The sequence below is a fragment of the Vipera ursinii genome (genome assembly GCF_947247035.1).
Source record: "Vipera ursinii genome assembly, chromosome: 5".
Lineage (NCBI taxonomy): Eukaryota > Metazoa > Chordata > Lepidosauria > Squamata > Viperidae > Vipera > Vipera ursinii.
The window spans coordinates 57,467,574-57,492,787 of record NC_139518.1 but is presented as its reverse complement, the minus strand read 5'-3'; the positions used below and the strand labels follow the sequence as shown (position 1 = coordinate 57,492,787).

The following is a 25,214-nucleotide window of genomic DNA, read 5'->3' as shown; positions in this document are numbered from 1 at the left end:
CTCTGACCTGGATGATTGAGAATTTCCACAGACATCTTTTGTTTTTGTTTTTTAAATTGCCACCCTACACAGAATGATTCCAGAAACTTCAATGAGCTAAGATGGAGACTAGTACTGTACCCCACCCAGAGGAAGGGAACTCTCCCTTGCTTTCACAAAAATGGTGATGGTGAAACCAAGCATATAAAGACAAAGTTGTTTTTTTCCCCTTAGGCCTGTGCTGGTCAATGAATCAGGAACAAGTGTAAAATGTAAAGAAAGGCAACGAGGATGATGCTAGATGTCTTGCAAGAAGAAATGGCGGAAACTAGGAGATGTCTAGCCCTAGGAAAGCCGGTAGGTGGTAGGATAAGTTGCTTTCAAACTGCTGATAGGATGTTACACAGAAGAATAGCAAGCCCTGCTCAACAGTGCAAGGCACAGAATAATGGATATCAATTCTCAAAAGGCAACTTCTAATTGAATATTGGTAAATACTATCAAGTGGGAATTGTTATTCAGCTGTCAGAAAAAATAGGGAGCTCTGTTTTGCTGAACGTATTAAGACGGTGGTCCTCAACCTGTGGTCTGTGAACTCCTGGGGGGTGGCATATTGTCACAAGTCCTCAAAGGGGGTCCTCAAAGGCTTGAAGAGATGTTATGATTTAAATCGTAAGTCTTGGGGATCCGTGGTCATGGTCTGTCGCCACAAAAGGTATTTAAAGGGGATCCATGGTGAAGAAAAGATCGAGAATCACTGTTAAGATATTTGGAAATCCTAGATACAGCAGAAGAATTAATTCTCCAAATGGCCACTGGACATTACATACTTAGCACATCATGGAATTTGCCCTCTTTGTGTTGTTTGGATAGTTAGAATCCATATTCCACAGCCTTGAAGCAGTAATTTTTGCTTATAGCTTAGAAGCAACATTTAGGCTCAAAGCCACTCCTGGCTTTGACTGCTGGGCCAAGAGGTGGTGGGCTTTGACTGCTGGTACAAGATCAATAAAGAGGTAGTGTCTATATATTTTTTTAAAAAAGCACAACAACCTGAATAATATTAATATAAATTAAGTAACTCCCTGTAATCCGTTAATTTTGGTTAAGAGTTGGGACAACTGGAAGTAACATACTTAAGTCATATAACCAGTGGCGTAGCGTGGGTTGTCAGCACCCGGGGCAAGGCAAGTAATTTGCGCCCCCTAACCCGTGGATTTTAGCACTCGAGTCTCTTCCACTAGATTAGTTAAAGAAACCCTTACCCCCTAAGCACATGTATTGTTTGTTATGAAAATACTGATGTAATTAAAGTAAAATGCATCTAATGCGCCCCCCGATGTTGCGCCCGGTGCGGCCAGCCCCCCCTGCACCCCCCACGCTACGCCACTGCATATAACATTATATTACAATAAGAAACATGGGATGCAAAATGTTATACAAAATAAGTACAATTCTGTGGCACTTTTGGAAGGGTTTTGGCAGCCACATCCAAGATTTCAGGCAGCTTACATAGTGGGCTTCGTTTCTATACTAAGTGTGGTATGTATCTCTTTTCTCTCGCCCTAAGAAAGTAGTATCTATAGATTCAACAGCTGCAATATAGCTTGAAATCACACATTTTTCTTTCATTCAGGAAACAGTATGGTTTTTACCCAGAGAATAAAAGCAGGAAGTTAGCAAGGAAGCTGATGGCAATTGCTAAAAGAAGAATCAAATGGGAAACTGGAAGTACCATATTATATGAATTGTTCCTACATTTAAAACTCAAACCTTCAGGTGTCAAGGAATTAAGACTGTACATGGAAATCACCTCTCACAACAGCACCAACATTTTTTGGCCCTTACTAAAACATCCAGATCATTAATTTTGCATCTAACATGTGGCATAAAAAACAGACTCAATATGGGGCATAATTTTTCATCTTCCTCCAGGAAAATAATCCTTGTATGAAATACATTTTTCAGGTAGTTTGAAATTAGACAGGATTTTTGACGAGCGTAGGCGATACACACAGAAACTCTGATAACACAATGAAGATATGTTTTTATTCTCTCTACAACACTGCATAACACTTAGTAAAGTCACATTGAAGAAAATTAATGCACATTAGTGTGGTGAAGAATATATTTACACAGAGAGCTTGTTACCTCTGGCTCACCTTACATTTCCAAGCAAGTTGCAACTGCCGAAAGTTTGGGAGCATGACCTTTTGATCCTGAAATGGTTTTATGCTCTCTACCTTTTAAAAATGTTTTAGAAGGTTCACTGGGTAGTGGTACTCTGGACAGAAATGCTACTGACACTGCCAAATTAGTCTGTTTTCTTTCATCACAGCTCCGGCATTGGGAAGTAGGTTTATCTAGACCTGCCTGTAATTTCTATGTATTGACTGAAGATTTTCAATGGACCCCATTGCTCAGGATCATGCGGGCAAGAGGCTTGGGGACAACTTGTGTGAGCCCCTTGGTAATTAGGGGGGGAGGGTTAGAATTAGAATTGTTTGCTAATTAATTCTTGTCATGCTGTGTCTTTTTTTCCATCTTCAGTGATACGATTCCTTATTTTCGTGTCAACAGATTGGACTTATTGTTTGGATTCTGTGGGAACCAGGGTGGTCCGATCATAGTAGCAATAGGACTTTGATCTGTGGACCAAAATATCAGCCTATGCTGTCAGTGCTACAGCTGCACTTCCTACAAGGATAATCTGCTACTGCTGTTCTGCACTCCGTTGCTACTGTTGGGTGCCGTCCATGCTAGTCTCTTGCTCCACAGCCTGTTCCTGCCAAAGTAGCCAGTTTAGTGTGAATGATGTGGTCTCTTCCAGCCATGTCAGTTAGTCTAGGGTGGCCACATCCCTACCATAGTATGAATCTTATTAATAATCTGCAATAATAATCACATGTGGTCTCAGCTCCCAGAATTGTCAGCAATGACTCTGCTGGCTGAGGAATTTCTGAAACTGAAGTTCACATAATTGGAGAATGTTCATATTGTTGATGGCTAGCTGAGCAATCAGAACAAACAAGCAAGTAAAAGAATGGTTGGGAAGAACAGCTGGCAAACACACCTTTTGCTTATTGATATTTGTGGATAATGGGGGAAAAAATAGGATTAACTGTGGTGGTGACATTTTGCCCTTCAAAATCTGAGGTGTCAGCTTCAATCAACTTTAGCCAATATGTTCAATGGCAATCTATTATTTTATTTATTTATTTTATTGCATTTATATACCGCCCTTTCCCTGAGGACTCAGGGCAGTTTACAGGGAGTTAAAAATCAAGCATACAAAAGTTAAAAACCAATTTAAAAAATATTAAATCAACCCTGTACTATTAAAAACCCCAATTAAAATAATTTTCTCCTCAGCCTGGGCCCGAGAGCTCAAAGAGCCAGGTCTTCAGGCCCCGGCGTAATGATCGGAGGTCGGGGGCAGTCCTCAGCTCCACCGGCAGCTGGTTCCAGAGGGCAGGCGCTCCCACCGAGAAGGCCCTATCCCTGGGTGTCACCCGCCGGCAATCTCTTACCGGCGGAACCCTGAGCAGACCCTCCCTGTGGGAGCGCACTGGGCGAAGGGCGTTTGATGAAACACCTGCTGCCATTCCCTATCGCCGTGGGGATTTGAAGCCCCACCCCCACATTCCCAGAACCAGCAGCCACCTCCCCCGACCCCATCCCGTCAGGACCTCTAACAGGACCAGACTGAGTGCCGGTTAAAGATTCCCTCCCTACCCCCCCTCCCTCACCTTTTAAAATAACCGGCTAAAAATTTTATCAGGGGCCTCTTAGCACGTCTTAACTCGAGGCCCCTATCTAAGCCCAGCCACCTCTCGGAGTCCCAGAGCTTGGGCTCGTCATTAAGGGGAGTATGGAAACAGGCGACAGGTCGCGCCCATGAGGCAGGAACCCCCCTAAGGGCATACAAGTCCGCTTCGGAGTAACGATAAACCATACAGCGCTAGGATAGTCTCTTAGGGCAGATGTTATAAATATGTCCAAAGGATCGCTCAATGATGGTGTATAGCTGGAAAAAGAAGTCCAGTAGGCATATCTCTTAGTCTGCAAAGCCATCTCAGCTCTCACCTGAGATGGTAATCCAAGGGACAACCTCAGTCGTCCTCTCACTCCGGCTGAGGAGTCCAATCTGGAGCAGAAAGAGAAAGGGGGGTCCTGAGCCAGGCCCACCCCAACTGGTCTCTCACACCAGTGAGGTGGTCGCTGACCAGTCCAAAACCGTCCTCCCACCACGGTCACGTCCCAGCCACACTGGACTGTCAATAGGGGGACTTGTAGGTGACTTGTAGTTTAATCATCAAGATAGCATTATTATTTAAATTTGGTACTTTCCAAGTACCAATTCAATCTTCTTCTTCTTTCTCCTCCTCTTCCCCCCCCCAAATTAAACTGGAAATATGGAAAAAAAATTCTAGCAGTATTTGCCTAAACAGTTGCTAGAGACAAAATGCCAGTTACAACTGTTCTTTTCCAACAACTATTTAGTCTGTGTGATGCTTCAAATGAGGAGGCAATAAAAACAGTAAACCTGGCTTGAGGAAGTCCAGGTTTCCAATGATGCTTCTTACAATTCATATTTGCTCCTCTTACACAGAGGAGATGTTGCATGCTGGAATAATCAAGACTGGCTGGTGAGACCCCTTAGTTCCTCTGTCAGCATGTCGACATGATTGTGTGGTGTTTTTAAAAAGGTCTTTGTTTCTTCATGAATTACCTTCTGTCAGTTTAGGAGCACCTTAGTAAAATTTTAATCTGTTCCAGACAAAAATAAAAAAAAAAATCAAAATTTAAAAGATTCTGAACCCTTTTTGCTTGGGTAATAAATCTATACTGTTTTATTAGAAGATTGCCCTGGATGTGGTATTTGGGAGAATTATGCCCCCAAGTATGCAGTATGGAAGCCACCTATGCATTTTGGTCTCTAGAGCATGAGTATAAAACTTTCAGTGTCATATGACGTGTCACAAACTTTTTTTTATATTGCCAGAGCTGGGGTGGACTTGGTCCCTGCATGATGCAACTGCCCGGAGTTTGACACCTCTGCCCTAGAGCAATCAACAATGAGTTCTGAAGTCACAGTTCTTTCCTAACTAGTTGCAATTTTTGAGGTAGGGGTATTTATGGAAAGTTGTGTATATTTGTGTGTGTGCATGTGTGAGGTGATCAAGTGGAAGTATTTGGCAAGATCTGTGAATTGCTATACACAACTCAGAGGTGTTAGCCGCTCATTTAGTTGCCAAACCCATTTGTAGATCTTGGAGTGGATCAGTCCAGTCACCAATATGAGACCTTGTATAATGTCTGAAAGGTACTGAATGAGCTTCTAGTCTGTAGGTGACATTATCTTAAAGGAAATCAACTTCATCCTTCTGTAGAATCACAATGTAGTTATTGCCCAGCTCCTTGGAAAGAAGCTCATAATCTGGTCTTCTGGAGCTCTTCTGGCCACTGACTTCAAATAAGGCTCTTAATAGGTTGCTTAGGTTCCCTATGTAACCAATGGAAGCTATACATTCCTAACAGGAATAACATTATCTGAAAGCTTGAATTTAATATTTTCGATAGGATTTCTGTAGAGGCTAGATAGAATTCTGAAAGATTTTGCTGTCACCTAATTTGTCCTATAAGTACATCCATAATTAACGTTAGAATACATTTGCTTATCTTTACAGGCGTCATGAAACTTCTTATTGGTTTTGTTTACTATCTGCCTTGATATTTCCTCTGAGCATCTGCGAAGTCTTTTATGGATTAAAAATGTTCCTTCAATGGCCAGACGATGGCATTTATTTCTGAAGTCTTATTCAGCTTCCCCCACTGTAGTGATCAAAGTGATAGCAGTGATAAAATAACAAAGAGGTAACACAGTGGTTCTCAACCTTTTCTTCACCACGGACCCTCTTTAAATACTGTTTGTGGCCACAGACCATAGCTACAGACCACCAACGCTTAACTCAAGATTTATATCACAACATTTCTTCAAGTGTTGCAGATCCCATGTGACGACATCATGGCCCCCAGTGGTCCACAGACCACAGGTTGAGAACCACTGAGGTAATCTGCTAACAGCATAATCACTGAAGAATTCCCACTGCTTCTACTGTGCTCTTCCCATTATACCACATTGTGCCAAGCTGTATCCAGAAACCGTATCTTTTAAACAAAGATTCATGAAATGGTAATTTAATTTTTTTTTACACATGTCCAAAGGCATTAGACTCTTAGCCTTCAAAATCGAGTAGCTCTTTATTTAACCTTGGCTCCAATTAAACTATGTTTGAGCACCCCAGAGAAAAGTAGCCAAGTAGAACACGTTGCATTTTAAGCAAACTACTTAAGACATTATGCTGAAGTAAAGATCTACAGTTTGGATTTGGATTTTAGTTAAATAGAGCTGAAATGATCTGCCAAGCCTGTCACTTTACTGCACAATGATGTAGGTTTTCAGACATTTTTGAACTGAAAATTCTCCAGAGAAAAATTCTTATGCAAGGGCAAAAAAAACTATACAGGCTAATTACGCAGGATAATGTTTAATTTACATGAGAACATTTTCCAATGCAAATCACCATGTGCCTTAGAGGAATGATCAGTAACCTGAAGTAAAAAACATTTTCTATGGAAACATGTTCATTTTGGAAATTTTCTACAGTACTGCATATTGCTAACTATGTGAGGTTGAAATAGCTTTATTATTGTTTGCTGTATTTGGTCTCCGATGAATTTTGGCCTATGAAATAGTTCTATGGCTTTTTTTTCCAATATATCAATGTCCAACACATTTGGATAGGAGAAAAGAAGGCTGCCCTTAGCAGAGTCCCTTATCTCAGACCTTCACTGTAGTTTCTTTTTGGTGAAAGTCATCATGAGCAGGCTTTCTCCAGCAAGGACACCTTCTTCATAATACTTCCTCCAAAGCCTTGAGGATTATAAAATGGAAGACTTTTCTGCCAAGCCAACATTCAAAGTACATCAGATAGGAGAAATGCTCCACAGATTTGCCCTCTTCACGAAATGAGACATAACACTGGCAAGGCATATTATCCTGTTTAAAAGACTGGCATTGCCTAGATCCTTCAGAACACCAACTGCAAAATACGCCTCTGTTATTTTTCTTTAATTTAGACAGTTTCTCTGTTTAATGCCTTATAAAAGCTATACATAGAATACATGAAAATCACAATGGACAGATCAAAAACACCTCTGAATTATATAATAAGCAGGTTTCAAAACAAACAAAAGGTGAGGTGAGATTAGCTTCAGTGATCACAGTATATACAGTAGTATTGTACCTTTGGGAATGAGAGGCTTGGATAACAATAATAAATCATTGTTACATTCTGAGTTAATATTGTGTCAGTCTTACAAGCAGTATTTTCATGTGGAAGATATATCAAGCTCTTACAGACATCCCGTAAGACAGTTAATGCTACCTGGACTGAATTACGAGACTGGTGATGAACCAGAGCAAAAATATCCTATCTATTGTTTTTATTTTCAAAAACAAAGAGCCAGACGAACTAGGATCAAGAAATGTGTTGAGTTCATAGTTATAATGGGGTTTATTGCTATTAACTTTATGTGATGTGGGAACTCAGTCCTTCTAGTCTATCAACCATAATTTATGGATTAGAGTGATGTGGAAATTCTATTACAGCTTATTTAACAACCTTGCCTTAACAATTGTGATTATAGCAATGTATGACCCCAACTCCTTTCTTCCTAGTTGATTTTTTTCCCAGTACTCTTTGAAGAACAAGCAGCCCCTGGAGCCCAGTATTAGAATTTTTAATTCAAAACGTTGACAACATTCAAGTCAGTTAATCAGAATAAAGCTGGAAGGGACCTTGGAGATCTTCTAGTCCAACCCCCTGCTCAAGTAGGAGATCCTTATTCATTTCAGATAGTTGGCCTTCTTAAAAACCTCCAGTGATGAAGCACCTATAATGTCTGAAGGCAAGCTGTTCCACTGGTAAATTGTCCTCATTGTTAGAAAGTTTCTCCTTAATTCCAGGTTACTTCTCTTCTTGGTTAATTTCCATCTATTGTTTCTTTTCTTGCTTTCTGGTGCTTTGGAAAATTTTGTGGCAGTCCCTCAAATACTGGAATACTGCTATCATGTCACCCCATAGTCCTTCTTTTCTCTAGACTGGCCATACCCAATTCCTGCAACCGTTCTTCATATGTTTTTGTCTCTAGGGCCTTAATCATCTTTATTTTTCTTCTTTCCACTTTTTCCAAAATCTCACTTTCCTAAGTAAGTGAGATCACGCATCTTCTCCTTAATTTCCTTGAACTACTAAAACCTGCTACCAAAATAAGAGGTACAATTCCAGAAATACTGGTTTGTAAAATTGTGATATGGCAAATAGCAGGATTGGGGCAGCAAGGATTTTGCTGCACACATTAAATATAAACGTCCTAGAATTGAAATTAAAAGATAGCATTTTCTAAATCAGGGGTGTCAAACTGCCGGCCCATGGGCTGGACACGTCATCCCAAAACCGTGCCCACCCCATTGCCGGCAATGGAGAAAAAGCTCTGATACGTTGCGTGACGTCACGAGTTTGACATGTCTGTTCTAAATGCTTTCAATCACCTTGTCCCTACTGTATATCGCAAAAGTTTTTATTATTTATGCCATATGGTAAATAAATTAATAATTGCAAAATATTGAACCATAACAAGTTCAGAAGCACAACATTTTTTTTGGGGGGGGAGAATACTTTTATACAGCTGAAATACAGCTGAAGTGGAGAAGCATTTTTTAAATTATTTCTCAACTCCAAATCACAGGAAACAAAAACTTAAGTCTTTGGCTGGAGGAGGTAGTGCAAAATGGAGTCAAGTAAATCTCTTGGATCCACCAGTTTCCATATATAGAGCAGTGTATCTGGACCAAAATTAACTTCATCTATTTCTATATAATATGATTCTTTATGTTTAAGACCAAACCTTGCTATTAACACAGAATACTTAGGAAGTTTGACCAAATAGATGCTAGACAGGACTACTATGTCTGGATTTGGTAGTCTCAAGACAAGTAATATTTTATCACAGAACTATCTAACATAATCTTTTCCAACATTTAAAAAGGATGGTTTAGAAGTGAGATTCTGTCAGCAAACTAGCCCTTATAGAAATCCAAAATGAAGCAGCCCCTATTTTATATACAGAAGCTCTTAAGTGTAATGGCTACCTAATGCACCATGTACTACATAAGGAGAAAATCATTCAGATTTTCCCAGAGAGCTCCTGCTAATCAAAGAGAAACGTTTATATTAGGCTACTAGACAAATAGTCTGAGGCAGTTTCCAGTGTTCCCAGCCAGACTCTGGACTGATGCCAGTTGCATAGCAAGAATCAACTGTCCTGTAAAGCCAGGACATGAGTACAAATTATTTGCCTCCTAAAAAAAGAGGATGCAAGCCAAAGGTTGCAAATCTGGTTTGACACCTGAATAACCCCTGCGGCAGGTACTGATGATGCCAGCTCTGAGTAATCACACCATGTTGCTTTTAATCAAAAAGCTTTAATGCTTTCCTTTAACACCTCTGGAAAAGCTAGAGCAGTGAATTGTAGAGATATAGCCTTATCAGTCACACTCACCATGCATAAGAAAAAGATTATTCAGTCTATTTAAAAAAATAAAACTCTAGAAATTCCACGAGACTTAAATATTTGTTGGTTTAAGCAGTTGTCATTTTTACTGCATTCTTTAGATCACTCCGTAATGAAGAGAATGAGTTTAATTAGTTCCAGTTGCTCATGCATTAATAGACTTTTCCACACGGACAGAGAATGTTTTGCAGCTGCAAAGCCTGTTGGCTAATTGCTCGTGTTCTGTTTGTGTGCAAAACAGATAAAACCAAATTTAGAAAGAGTTGCCACTACATCAGATAGGAAGAGTCATATATTCAATCAGCTGCTGTTCCTGCTTAGCCTTTTTGGAATGAAGTGGTAAAGCTGTGGAATTCATGGATTGTACAAGGGTTGCATGACAAGTAATATCTCCACCCCCATAATTTAGGTTACGTAGAATTATATTTTAATTAATGAAACGCACATACACAAAGCTTCAAAATGAGTTCTTTTGTTTACCTGTGTTTCTTTTTTCACATAATCACCACCACTAGCTATACTTCTGCCAACTAGCTTCTTCAAGCCACCACAAAGTCACTCTACATTTTGTCTCTTCAACCAGGTCCTCAAATGCCTTTCAGTCAAGCAGATGTTCATGAAGTTGTTTCTTCAATTTTAGGAAAAGTTAGAAGTCACATGGCACCAAGGACTGTATGCAGCTGAAGTGAAATGGTTTGGTCTCACTTCGCAATTGCCTCTTGGGTAGCTCAGGAAGTGCAAGGTCTAGTATTGTCATATTGTCGCACAGTGTTCTGTGTCGATAGTGGTGCCAAGTTCAAGGAAATTTATTTGAATAACACAATTTGCATTAAAAAACACCCTATAAACATACATTTTTCTGCCACAGGGAAACTAAGCTGTAGGACATTTTTTCCTTGCAGGTAAAGCTTTGTGATGATTCAAGGGCAATTCAGAAATAAACCTCCATTTGGTTATCAATGACAGATACTCACAGATACAGAACTTTTATTATACACATTAGAAAACTACAACATTACATTACTTTTTGACATAATCACCATTCAAACTGAGGCACTTGTCATAACGTCTTACAAATTTTGAAATTCCTTAGTAGTTGTCGCTCGGCACGAAATCTGGGTTATGGGGGGAGGATCAAAAACATCCCAACAGAACTGCTTCAAGAGTTCTTGGGTGTGTCTAGTGGTGCGTAGGCGAGCATTATCGTGAACCAACACCACACTTGAGTTTTTGTAATGTTTCACAGTACACTTCTGAACTGATGGTCGAACCACACTCCATGAACTTCACTAGCAGTACTCCTTTGGCATCTTCACATTTGGTGAGATTTTCTATGGCACCACTTCGTGTGGTGTTGGTTCATGATAATGCTCGCTCGCATACCGCTAGATGCACCCAAGAACATTTGAAGCAGTTCTGTTCGGATGTTTTTGATCGCACCACCCCCCATAGCCCAGATTTGGCACCAAGCGACTACTCCTAAGGAATTTCAAAACTTGTAAGACGTTATGACAACTGCCTCAATTTGAATGGCGATTATGTAGAAAAATAATGTAATGTTGTAATTTTCTAATGTGTACAATAAAAGTTCTGTATCTGCGAGTCTGTCATTGATAACCAAACGGAGGTTTATTTCTGAATTGCCCTTGTATTCCATGGACTAGTGCTTTATTTCTGCATCAAAATGATGAGCCCCTATTTCATCAGCTGTCACAATGACAAGCTGTCACACAATGGTGGCGTGAAGAAATTACCTTTAATTTCATAGCAGGACAATAACTGCTGGCAAATTTCAATTCTTGAAATTTTCAGTTTTGCCGTTAGCATGTGACAAATCCTTCTTGTACAAACCTTCCAATATTGAAGAACATCAGTAAAGTGACATACATGTTTTATTTATTTCCCACCTTTATCAATTTTATAAATAACTCAGGAGGGTGAGCACACCTAATACTCTTCCTCCTTCTAGAACAGCTAACCTGTGAGATGAGTTGGACTCAAAGAGACTGACTGGCAAGCAAGGATTTTGCTGCACTCATTAATTATAAATGTACTAGAATTAAAATTAAAGGATAGCATCTTCTAAATGGTTTCAATCACTTAACCTCCATTTATATTGCAAAAGTGATGAGTATTATACCATAACAAATTTAGAAGCACAACATTGGGGAAAATAGAATACTTTCATACAGCTGAAAATTCTTTCCAGAATGGAGAAGCATTTTTTAAATTATTTCTCAGCTCCAAATCGCAGGAAACAAAAATTTAGTCTTTGGCTGGAGGAGGTAGCACAAAAGGGAGTCAGGTAAATCTCTTGGATCCACCAGTTTCTATATATAGTGCAATGTATCCGGACCAGGAATACTATTTCTTTATAATATAATAAATATAATAAATCTATTTCTATATAATATGATTCTTTACTTTAAAGACTAAATCTTGCTATTAACACTCAGGAAGTCTGCCCAAATAAATGCTAGGCAGGACTGGAATCCAGCACAGATGATCTATAAAGACTACCATGTCTGGATTTGATAGTCTGTTTTCATGGAATTCTGCTTGCTTTATAACCCTTTGAAGCCCAAGAATGCAGCTCTACAGAGATATATGGTTGAAATAGGGTACTTGCAAATTCTCCTTTCCTGTGTAGGTCTGGCCTCCCTTTTAGCCATGCAAAGTCTTGCAGAACCATCATCCAATGAACACACAGCTTTGGAAGGCTGCAGCTCTTCTACTTAAACCACACAATCCTGTAAAGAACATGCAAAAGGCACTGACTTTAAAAAAAAGACTGCAGAAATTCTGCTTCCTGCTCTGATGTAACATCTTGGCCAGGATGGAGTGATGAAACCTTCCTTCAGAAAACAGAAGCACTAGATCACTAATGTTTTATTTTCCCCCCTAGCTTTTCTTGTTCATTAGGAAGCAGGCAGGAAAAGTTGCAGATAAAGCCAGGGGCAAGAACTAAATGTATTTCAATTCTGTTTAATTATAATAAACCCTATTATGGTTATTCTTTCATCATGTGTTCTATTATTTTCTCTTCAGCTAAATCAAATGTTTTGTTAAAGGTTCTTGGCTGGAAATGTCAGGAATCCATATCCGTGGATTTTGGTGTTAAGTGGTCCTGGGACTGCAAGCCTTGTGGCACAGGATAAACTTTATACACAACACTCCAATTCGTTTTCACTTCTTATGGAGAAGTATAGATAAATAAAGACGGTTGAGAGTCTCCGATGATTAAGTACAGCATAAGCTTTCATAACTTGCAGTCCCTCTTCTTCAAATGATAGCAAAAGAATTGAGGTTATCCTTCTGAAAACTATCGTCAAAATACAAAGTTTTAAAAATATTTTACTAGAAAAGTTTATCATGAACAAGTTTACTAAGTCAATGTTAAATCATTCATACTGATATTTTTTTATTCCTTATGTTATTGATACTACATCAATGTTTTCTTGGAATTTTGGATCCAGTCATTGGAGAATTAGCAGTTGGATAGTTAGATAGACATGAATACATTACATACATTTCACCTCTTATATTACATCATGGATAGGATATTTGTACATGTTGCAAAATCTCTTGATGCTTAAGCTAATAGAACTCAACATATGGACAGGTATCAGTTTTTGACAAATGAAGACAATACACTTGATAGTTTAAGTACAAGAAAGCCGATCTTATATCTTTCCCATTAGATGAAGTTTAAAACCATTTTACTAAAGCTGTATTTCGTTTCAGAAGCTGTAATGGAAACTGCTTTCAGTTTCTTCAATTATTGAGAATAAACACTGCCAATAATGACTACTCACAGCTTACATTCCAGAAAACACTAGTAACGTTTATTGTTAAACATAATCACCAGGCTTACAAATTGCACCGGGTCATGTTTTATTTAATTATGGCTTGAGAAGAAAGCACAAGGGCTAGATTCATATGCATCAAAACGTAAACTCACAATGGCTGAATGAATTCACAGGACATGCTAAGCAAAAATCTACATTTTGGTTGAGCATAGGAGTAAACCGTTTTCAACCTGCAGACCATATTTCCTTGTTTCCTCCTGTCACTGAAATAGACACAGTATGATCAATACGTCCTAATTTTGTCTCATATTTCCTCCAAAACAAGAACTTCAAAAATCTGGCCCGAATCTATTTTGAGATGTCCTAGGATCTACCAGTGGTATGCAGATTGGTCTTCTGCAATTGGCTGCTCAACTTAAAACTGAAAATTGTTGTAGAAGAACTTCAAAATGAAATTTGGACAGTAAAGACCTTGCTATTTCTTTACTGTATCTGTGTTCGAATAATATTTTATAAACTATGCATTTTCTCATAATTCTGATAGATCAATAAAGATTAGTTACCGGTATATAAAAAATCCTGTTCACAACGGGAATAAGTTAAATAGATTTATTTATTTCAAATTTACAAAGAATTTTCTCCAGTTATTTAGCTGTATTTAAGCTACCGTGCTCTGTATTTAGCTACTGTATTTAAGCTAGAAAGCAGAAGCTGAAATTGAAAAGATGAATCTTTCCATCTATCTTCTAATCTATTTCTCAGAAATAGTATATAAGCTGTGTCAGCACTACAGCACTCATTTTTCAATCATGATGGCCTCAAAACAACGAGTTATCTTAAGTGGTCTACATAAGTGCATTTTAGAACACTGGACTTGTAAAATCTTTTTACATAACTTGGTTTCATTCTTCTTAGCACCTATAACTCAGCTTTTATATATGTGTGCAGTATATCATTTTAAAGATATGTTGAGTGATTTTTTTCAATTATGTGTCAGTTTTGAATCTTAGCGACCATAAAGGTAGGCGTCTATGGAGATTCTCAGTCGTCCAGGTCATAGTTGAAAGAAAACACCTTTGGGACACACATTTTCCAGGATGATCTGGTCCTTTAGGACTTTCAATAGTGCCCCCACCACTGCTTTAATGAAGTGCAGCATCCATCTTGCCCCTAGTTGTCCTCTTCCCCTTTCTTTCCACCTTTTCCAGCATTATAGACTTTCCTTGACTGTGAGTTATTGGCATAATGTATTTACAATAATTTGAGCCTGAATACTTGTTTCTCAAATTAGAATTCCAAACTGATTCCTTCTATCAATTATTTTTTCTTTGATAGCCAAAATACCAAATACCTTTTTTTAAAACAATTGTTCATAGAACCAGGCAGTTCCTAATTGGGTTGCAAAAACCCAGACAACCACTAGATGGAAGCAAAAAGTTAGAGGTTTTTTTTCTGCATCTCTTGGCTGATATTCAGTGATAATCCAGATTTTTTCTGGCTAGGTATGGTATGGCTACATAGCATTCCAGATTATATTTAGCTGCAAATGGTGGAGCTTGTAATAAAAAGCATTTTGCTTTAAATTCTGATAAATGAGGCCAAGATGCTTAAAAATAAGATGATTTACACAGGAGGCAAACTTTGTTTTTATAGTAGTGTTCATTATGCAGTTTGGAGTTTGTGTGTGTTTGAAAAATTAGTTAGCTTACTCATGCATGCTTTTCAAAAGTTAACAATAGAAACATTGGCAGCTGATTTGTCCACATAATTGGTTGATGTTGCTAAGTATTATCTACACTGACCAGCAGCCAATCTCAAAAATGTTGGGCAAGAATATGTCACAGTTCTCCTTGGAAACATCACAAAGTGAATCTAGGGCTTTCTACACACAATGTATATACTTAATCATTTATTTCTATAACATGCTATTATTACATCTGTTTTGACGTCTATAACTGAGCTTTTATATATGTGTGCAGTATATCACTGCACACAATGGCACAGAGATATATATCTAAATTTGTGTAGCAAATTTTAAAAGAAAGAGGATTGGGTTTACTTGATTTGAAATTATACTTTGCAGTTTGATAGTTAATTTGGATGGAAGAATAGATACTGATGAGAAATAGAAGGCTTTTGGAGTTAGAAGGACTTAAGGGTGACATGGATACATATGTTATGACAAACTAGGGTTAATATAACTTTAAAAATAATTTTGTTAGAGTGCGATATTGACAATATGGAATAGAATATAAACCCAGGTTGCGCCTGAAAATACCTTTGTGGCTCTCAGCACAAGAAGCATTTTATAGAAGAGAAATGACAAGTAAACATAAATGATTAACTAACTCTGATATACCAGAATATTGCCAGAAGAATGTAAAATAAAATCAAGGGAAGAGTTGGTGGCAGCAGGATACACATGTCAATGGTTTTCTTATGTACAGTTATTAGAAAGATTTGAAGTAGGTAATTTTTTTTTATATTTAACTGTGTGAGATTGAATTTGAAACGGAACTGTGTATAAATGATGAATGTGTTATTGCCAAAATGTATACATTTTTACTGAAATTTAAAACAGAAGAACAAGTATGAAAAATGGCTATTTTTTTTCTTATATAAATGGAAAAGTGCGAAAATATGTGGTTGAAAGAACTGAAATACACTTATATTTTTAAAGAGAATTTTTATAAAAGGATGTATTGCTGGTATATATCACTAAAAATTGTCTAGAATATATAAGGTACTTCAAATTTATGCTGGAAATGTAATCAACAAGAGAGGACATTTTATCATGCTCTGTGGAAACAAAAAATGTAAGATATAGACGATTTTAAGACTGATCAATAAACAGTTGAAATAAAATCACGGAACTTTCATTTTATATATGATAACTGCAGCAAGATCATTATATGCACAAAGGTGGAAAGATTCAATTATAAATACAATATAGGAACAGATGATGAAGATAGCCAAATTGACAGCTTTGTTAAAGAATATATTGCCTAAGCTTAAAACTGAGTGTTTTTATTACTGATTTTTTTTACAGGAAACAGGGAAAAAAGAAAGTATGATATATGGTTCTGATGATTAAAAGAAATAGGTTATAGAAAAATGTAAGTAATTATATAACCATAAAAAAAGAAGTTAATTTACATTTTTACCTATAACTGTTATAAAAGAAAACTGGAAATAATTTATTTGGATTTTCTCTTTTTTCTGCATTTCTGGCTTTGCCTTTTTTCTTATCTCCATATTTCCCTCTCTTTACGTTAAACGTTCTTGTTACAGTTGCTTTAGTTTTTGTCTTACTTCTTTAAAACACACGCTATATGCTATTATTATATTTTTCCTATCCTATATATACTATGCTTCAAATATTTATTATTTTCAAATTATAGCTAAACATTCAACACACTATCATATGATAAAAACAGCTGGAAACTGCAATGTTGTTCCTGTGTCCAAAAGATCTGCATAAGAATGCAGTTCATAATTACAGTACCATTCCATGAACTGATTTTTTTTAAAAGTACTAACTAAAATGCACTTTCCTATATTTCCTTTCTGAACCTGGTGTTCTGCAAATATATTGTGACTATCAATGGAGAGACATCTGGAGATCCACAGGTTGTTTTATTATTAGATCCACTGGTTATTTTATTATGTTTAGATACTGCCATACTAAAAAAATAAATTCCCAGTAGCTTATATCAAAAACATAAATTCTAAAAAAAGAACCAAAGTACCACTGTGCAGTAGGTGCTATGGTGACTGATTTACTTCCTAAATACTGTTTGGAAATTTTGGATGTTTTAGACAATATCCAAGGAAGATCTACATTAAGCAAGAAATTTAAAAACTTCACCAAACAGCTTTTGACATATAATCTAACATGATGGCAAAGATATTTATTAACCTATGTCTTGAATTGCTATGAAACTCATTGGGAAATCAGCTATAAATTGAAAGACCCACCCTTTAAAGATAGAAGTGTACTACAACCATTGAATCCAGTGTTCTCCTTGTTACCTTCTAGATATGTTGAATTATAATCCACTAAAAATGTTCCAATCCCCTAAACACTAAAACAATCCTTGTCAGTGAAGCTCAGTGAAGTCCCAAATACTGTCGTCTATTCCTTATGGAATGAAATGTTTATCCATATATTTCCATCCTACATTTCTATACATGGGACTCTCAAACAACTACCAAGCAAACCAAACAATAAAATGAAATTAAACATGGGGGGGAGGGAAACAGTTCAAACCATATAATTCAGATTTAAAAGATCAGGCGAGGAGTAAATAATGACTCTTCCTGAAAGTGGAAAAATGGCCGCTCAGTACAGTCTAAACAGCTTGGCACAGAAACCCTATGAACATTTGTCATCAGTATAATTTTGTATAAATGGAATAATAGAACAAGATAAAGTGTACCCATTCATCACTACATATATCAAGTCCTGCTCCACGCACTCCTGGTAATCCTCCTTTGCAATGATTGCACTAATACTTATATGCATAAAAAAATAACATCCAAGACTCCAAAAATCTTGCATAAATAAAGTAATATAAAAGAGAATCAAAGAAATGTGTAATCTCTGAAGATGGCTTGACAAGTCACAGGATCTAAATTCATCATCGGTATAGCCAACAAGAGCCAATTCAGACATTGCATTTTCACTACACAGCCCCATGTGTCTTCTAGAAAGAAAAACATGAAATGTACTCACATGGCAGAACACGTGAAGAATGTCTCAAGCATAAGCATTGTCAAAACAGCATGTTTTTAGAAACCATAATATACAGGAAAAAAGTATCCTAGGTGAATTATTTTTGAAGCTTTATTACAACAGATAACATAAACCATGAGTCTATAACCAAAACCCCATAGCTTGTAAGCTTCACTTCACACATTGTCTAGCACAGGTTTTTCAAACTGTATTCTAGGGAATCCTAAGGATCTACAGGAAGGAAGGAAGGAAAGATACTGCATCCAGTTTTGGTTGACACGATGTAAAAAAGATGTTGAGACTCTAGAAAGAGTGCAGAGAAGAGCAACAAAGATGATTAGGGGACTGGAGGCTAAAACATACAAGGAATGGTTGCTGGAATCTGGTATGTCTAGTTTAATGAAGAGAAGGATGAGGGGTGACATGATAGCAGTGTTCCAATATCTCAGGGGTTGCCATAAAGGAGTCAAGCTAGTCTCCAAAGCACCTAAAGGCAGGATAAGAAGCCATGGATAGAAACTAATCAAGGAGAGAAGCAACCTAGAACTAAGAAGAAATTTCCTGACAATTAGAAAAATTAATCAGTGGAACAAGTTGCATCCAGAAGCTGTGAATGCTCCAACACTGGAAGTTTTTAAGAAGAGACTGGACAACGATTTGTCTGAAATGGTATAGGGTTTCCTAACTGAGCAGGGGGTTGAACAGAGTTCCCCAACCTTTTGAGCACCAGAGACCGGTTCTGTGGAGAGAGGTTTTTCTGTGGACTGGAGGAGACGTGGTTTCGTGTGCTGCCTGCATCTCGCGGATGGGGCTTTGCTTGCTTGCACGGACTGGTTTTTGGCATACTGCGGTCTGGTGCCAGTCCATGGACTGGGGGTTGGGGACCCCGGACTAGAAGACCTCCAAGGTCCCTTCCAACTTTGCTATTCTGTTCTAGGAAGGAAGGAAGGAAGGAAGGAAGGAAGGAAGGAAGGAAGGAAGGAAGGAAGGAAGGAAGGAAGGAAGGAAGGAAATCACTTGAATGCAGCTAATTTTCTACCATTAAAACATTGCTATATGATGGGGGGAGGAAATGGGATTTTTTTTTATTAAAAAAAGCAGATTCTGCAATCTGAAAAAAGAATGAAAAATCTTGATCTAGTACTCATCAAATAAAAAACAAATAAAAAGTCTGTATAAGGATCCCCCAGTTACTTAAATTACCCTTACATATTAAAGACATCATTGTTTTCTTTACATTTTTATATGAATATAAGCAAACAATATTTATATTCTCAACCATATAATAAGTCATCTTTTTTTTCCAGCACAGAAACATAAACTTATACATTACATACCGGTAATAAGGTTTGGAAGTTTTTCTCAAGCCGTAAGATACCTAATAATGTTCTGCCACAAGGTGGCTCCTCACAGATGTTCCGTGATCACTTTTCTCTCTTAGCATTCAATCAGCAACTAGTTTTCCTTGCTTAGAAATACTACATGGTCTAATTCTAGAGATCCACTAGGGCTGAGATGAGACTCATTTATTTTTAATTCTCAGTTCAAGCATATAGAAACATTGGACTGAAAGCTTTAATCAGTATGTAAGGATGCATGGAAGACGGAGATCTTGTAGGAAACAGTTATCAAATTCTCTTCTCAAGTAAAGCAAATTGCTCTCATACCTTCCTCCCTTGGCTTATGACCTCACCTTTTTTTTGTTTTTATACCCAATAATTAATTTTATAAGTATCTTATAATGACTATGTTCACTGGATGACCAATTACTTTATTAGATAGTCTTTATGAGACACAGCCACATAAACATCAGAAGCGGTTTTCTCGAATTTATGTAAGTTGTATTAATTCTACTACTACTTCGGTAACACATAAAAGGCTTTCTGAGGCAGCCTTCTATCTATCAAACCTCTTATCCACTTGACACAAATTAGACCAGAATCTTCAGCTGAATGACCATTAGTGTGTATTTTTAAATAGATAGCTGGGGGGAAAAAAACACTTGGCCAAGGAAAGATAAGAGGGGGGGGGGAGGAGGCTGACTTTAAGTACCCCACCCACCACTTGATTAAAGGACATAGTGGATATCCCAGAAGGGGAAACAAATGCCTCAAAAGGACAGCTTTCCTGGAAGCAGATGCAGTGGCTCATCCCAGCGCCCTTCCCTCCCCCCCCCACCCCAATTTCTCAGATAAGAAACACTCCCTTAGCATTTGCTAACCTAAGACATTCAAGCACATTCAAGCGAGAGATTACAGCAACCTGTGATGCCAGCTAGGAGATTTTTTTCTTTTTCATTCATCAAATGCAGTGAATGGAAAAGCAGCTCCCTCCAAAACCTGCAAGCTGCGCGCTCAGGAGCTAAGCTTTTCAGCAAAGCCCCATATCCTCCTCGGAGAGGTTCAGGAAGAGCCAGGGGGGAAAGGAAGGAAGGAAACAGAAGACATCCAGTCATTGAAGCAGAGAGAAACCCTTTTCCTCACCCAGGCGACCGAAGGTTTGTCAACCCGATTCAGAATCCTTCGTGACACGGATGGAAGTTGGGAATGGCCACAATTCCGCTAATCACTCCGGGGCTGACAGCAAGATCGCAGCTCCCCCTCTCCCCGCTCCAAATCCGCCCCACACATGTTCGGTGTTGCAAATACGCACACACACAGCACCAAACTCCAGGATCTTATGCGAAAGCAGATTTCCCCATCTTTTTAACTGGTGGCTTTATCGTACAGCTACGGGGGGCGGGGGCGGGGGGGGGGACAGGACGGGGTGGTGGTGGTTAGGTTTTTCCTATGCAGTTCGCAAGGTACAGTAATTGCTTTCCGCCCTCGCTACATTTGAATCGCTCTCTCTCTCTCTCTCTTTCTCACCCTCCCTCTCTCTCTCTCTCTCTCTGTCTTTCTTTCTTTCTCTCTCTCTCTCTCTCCCCCTTCCTTCTCCGCCAGGTTCAGTGACGTGTTTATGACATTGGTTTAAAAACGAAATACACCCCCCCACACACACACCTTCCAAAGCACCGGGCGCCCGATAGCACGGCTTTTGGCACACACACACACACACACACACACACACACACACACACACACACCCCTCGTGCCATTTGAGGCGATCCCGATCGGGTGCCCGAACTACTTGGTCGGATTTGCAGACGTGGTGCCCGGGGAAGGCGAGCCTTCTGCCGCTGACCCTTTTCCAAACAATACATGGCGAAAGCCCCCGCACGTTTGAGAGGCGAGGCGGGAGGAGGGAAAAGAGATCCGAGAGTTGAGCTCGGGGTTGCAAAACCGCATCTCGAAAAGGAACCGCTTCACCCAGCCCCGGCTGAAGCCAAACGCGTGCTCCGCTTCCCGCAAGCCCAGGGCTGGAAGCACCGTCTTCTCCCCCCCCCCCCCCAAAAAAAAAAAGCTCGGCTCCAGAGGAGGTGAAACCACCACACGCTCAAAGCCCCGGAGGATGCCTTCTTCTTCTCTTCCCCATCGCCTTCCCGCCTCCGCCGCTTGCTTGGCTTTGCTCCGCACGGGTCTAAACGCGACAGGCAGGGGGAAGACGTCGGGGGAAAGCGAGGGAGATGATGCTTCGCGCCGACCGACCTTACCTTCTCTGGCTTTGAGCAAAACCGTGTTGGCCACTATGTTCTCCAGCTCCATTGACAAGCTGGGTCAGGACGCCGCAGCGGAGGATGGGGAGCTCCAGGAGGCACTCGGCGCTTCGCGTCTTGGACTACGGCAGCGCAGCACCAACCCCCCTTGCCCTTAGTGCATTCTTGCGCTGCTCTCTCTGCCTTTCCTCCGTCGAGGTCCTTCCTTGCGAGAAAGAACCACCGCTGGCTGGCCCGCCTGCTTCCTCCCCTCTCCTTCCTCCAGCCCGAAACTCTTTCCCCCCCTTCGCTTACGCGGACCTCGCTTACTCCATTCTCCGCGCCTAACATGTAAAAAGCAAAAAAAAAAAAGCAAAAAAAAAAAAAAAGGGAAAGCCCACCCTCTCACCCCTCCTCTGCTGGGAAGGTTTTCAGATGGGCGGGCTTCTACTCCCTCCCTCCGCGGGGGTGTGGTACTATGAAGCGGGTTCCGCAGCATTGCGCAGGCGCCGTGCTCAACAGCTGGCTCGTTCCCCGGAGCGCTGGGCTGAGCGTGTCGGGAGACGTAGTTTTTTTTTTGGGGGTGGGTGGGGGGGGAGTCGCGAGGCGAGGGGGCTTACCGCCAGCATCCGTTCCTTGCATGGCACACGCAGGCGGTCGGGCGGCGAACGCTTGGATGCCGATGAGGCTTTCCGACGCTTTCCTGAGGTAGAGTAGAAAGGGAAGCGGAAATAGTCTGGAGTGTTGTTGGGTTTTTTTTTTTTTAAATTGATAATTCTTAGACCATCACGATTCATAAATCCGTTCCAAGCCTATCAATCTGCTGCTTTGGTTTAATGAAATCAGCTGCTCGTGAAAATATTTTGACAGTTCCTCAAATGCTGTTATGTTTCTGTGTGTGCACAAGTTTCTGTTAAGGGAGCCACGAAAATAAATTACATGGAAGCCAAATGAAGTCGGCAGAATGCCTGTGAATCGTTTTTAGCATCCTGAGCCCCACTGTGGTTTTAGGAAAAATAGGACTTGTTGATCTACAAGCTTAGTCTATATGGCTACATTTTTTTTATTGGTTAAACTTATCCTCTGCTGCGTTCAAACAACACTGGGGAGAAGGGCGGGATAGAAATGGAAAAAATAAAAATAAAAATAAATAAATAGAATATAACAGTTAAAATATCCAGGTTATGATTTCAACAAATGAAAGCAACAAACAAGGAAAAAAAACCAAGGTGGCTGATGCCTTCTGGAAAATTCCATTTCCAGTCATTTTCCCAAAAACCATCCCAAGAGCATTAGTCTGTTTCGGAAAAGCAGTACATTTTAATTTAGCCCCTCTGGCTCTCAGAGAGATGGGAGACCACAAGAAGTTTGCTCTTTCCAGTGACCCGGGTTGATTCTGGCTGGAGCAGACATTCCTGCAAGTGCCAAATCATGGTGAATTTTTAGGTCATACTAGCACGTTTTATATCCAGGTACCAACTGGCAACCAATGAAGAGCCCACAAAATCAGCGTTACATGCTTCCAATATCAAGAGCCAATAAGTAGACAAGTTATAATATCCTCGACTAGTTGCAATTTCTGAATTTTATAATCATCATGTAAAGCATACTGCAGTAATCCAATCAGGAGGTAATGAAAACATGAGTTACGGTACATAGCTAGGTCTTCCTTGAACCAGATAGGACAACTATTGGTACTTGAGCCAAAGCTGAGTAAAATCCTTTAGCCATAGCTTCCACTGTTTTGTCAGGCCCAGCCCAACAATAACACAGAACAACCAAACCAAAGTTCATTTATTTACTTATGCCATACAGAAAGAATTTTGTTAAGCTAAATCTATGCTACTTCAACCCTAACAGATATTCTTTGGAAGATTCTAGGAGTGGCTATCCTAAATCTCCTTCTCTGACCCAGCTCCAGGCTGAGTTATCTCTTTGTCTTAACTGATTCCTTGGAATGTGTCCTTCTTGGAAACCATTCTTCTAGGGAGTCCAACACACACACAACCCTTCATAGATAAAATCCAACACATAAGCCCAGAAGGACCCCCCAGATTTCAAAATTGTTGCTTTTGGGCAGGGGTAGGCAACCTTGGCTCTTTTATGACTTGTGGACTTCACCTCCCAGAATTCAGGAACGCTTGTAACAGTAACAGTAACAGTAACACTGGCATTGGCAGAAAACATGTACAGTATTGGGACATGAATTCCCTCCTAGTTGGATTCAGCTTCAATATCTTCTCTTCCATTTAGACCAGGGATGTCAAACTGCCAGCCTATGGGGCGGTTTCATCACACTGAAGCCGCGCCCACCCCATTGCCGGCAATGCAAAGAGTCGTGATACGTCGCGACACATGACATGGCGAGTTCGACACCCATGATCTAGACCTTTACAGCCTCCAAGCACTTACAGGCATCAATAGGATCTTCCTTATGGTTAAGTTAGCTAATATCAGCATCCCAAACTGCTGGATGGTCTTACCCAGCAGTTTCATATAGATATTAAAGAACCAGAAATTAGGAGCAAGTCCTGTGGCACCCCACATGTCCATTGGATTAACCTCTTGTAGCCAGTCACAACTGCCTAAAACCACCTATGGAGAAAGAAGCAGAACCACTCCAAACAGGGGACTGTTGAGGACTACCTGGACTTTCACTCCTGGACTTTCACTCCTGTCCTGCCTCAGATGATGTTCCAAATGGATGCTTTGTTTATCCTAGGTTTTCATGACACACCGAAGCAAACTAGCTATATAGGATGGGTTCACCCAAATATGCTAGACTAAAATCAGTTTGTGCCTCTGTGCGTTGTATGAACATAGCAACAACTGTTATGTCAAAAAAGGATGTAAAGTCCTCCTGACGTCATGCAGTTTTCTTTGAACCATGAGAGGAGGATTTGTTATTTTTTTTCCCTTCAGTCTAACTTAACATCCTGATTGCTCCACATTCAAGTACTGTCCTGCTCTGATCTTGCTTCCTTTCTGACCCTGGATGACATTAACCAGTCACTGCTATTTGTTGAGGCAAAAGGATTTATCTGGTAGTGAAATACTCTTAATTATATGTATTCAGTTTGATAGCTAGGAATCTTATTTTCCCTAATTAATATAATAACTAAAACTTCCAAGTAAATATGACTAATCATTCAGAAGTTATGCATATTTGGAAATATTACTACTTATAAGTAGTATTTGGATAATGGATCGAATTGTAGAATGGCAAGACACGAAGCTGTTATTACTCTGGTATTAGGAATATTCTACTATGTAGCATGAAATGAAAATATATGATATCATATCACAGCTATTATGAGGCCTAATATAATTTCCAACTCATCATACACATCAAAATCTTTAATTATATTTATTGAAAATATATGTCACACATCTCCTGTAGAAATTCAAGGTAATCCTGCTTCCATAAAACAAAGATAGGTATGAGATTGTTTGGGTTGAAAAATAGTACTTGACCTAA

General features: G+C 39.4%; 1 protein-coding gene across 1 annotated transcript in view; it reads right to left on the bottom strand.

Moving 5' to 3' along the window:
- GRK5 (G protein-coupled receptor kinase 5) overlaps positions 1–25,214 on the bottom strand; it is a 208,847-nt gene that overhangs the window by 164,961 nt on the left and 18,672 nt on the right. The window contains exon 3 of the mRNA XM_083363682.1: positions 21,755–22,439. Within this exon, the coding sequence (XP_083219808.1) occupies positions 21,755–21,806 (52 nt within the window). The 5' untranslated portion in view covers positions 21,807–22,439. The remainder of the gene's footprint in view (positions 1–21,754; positions 22,440–25,214) is intronic.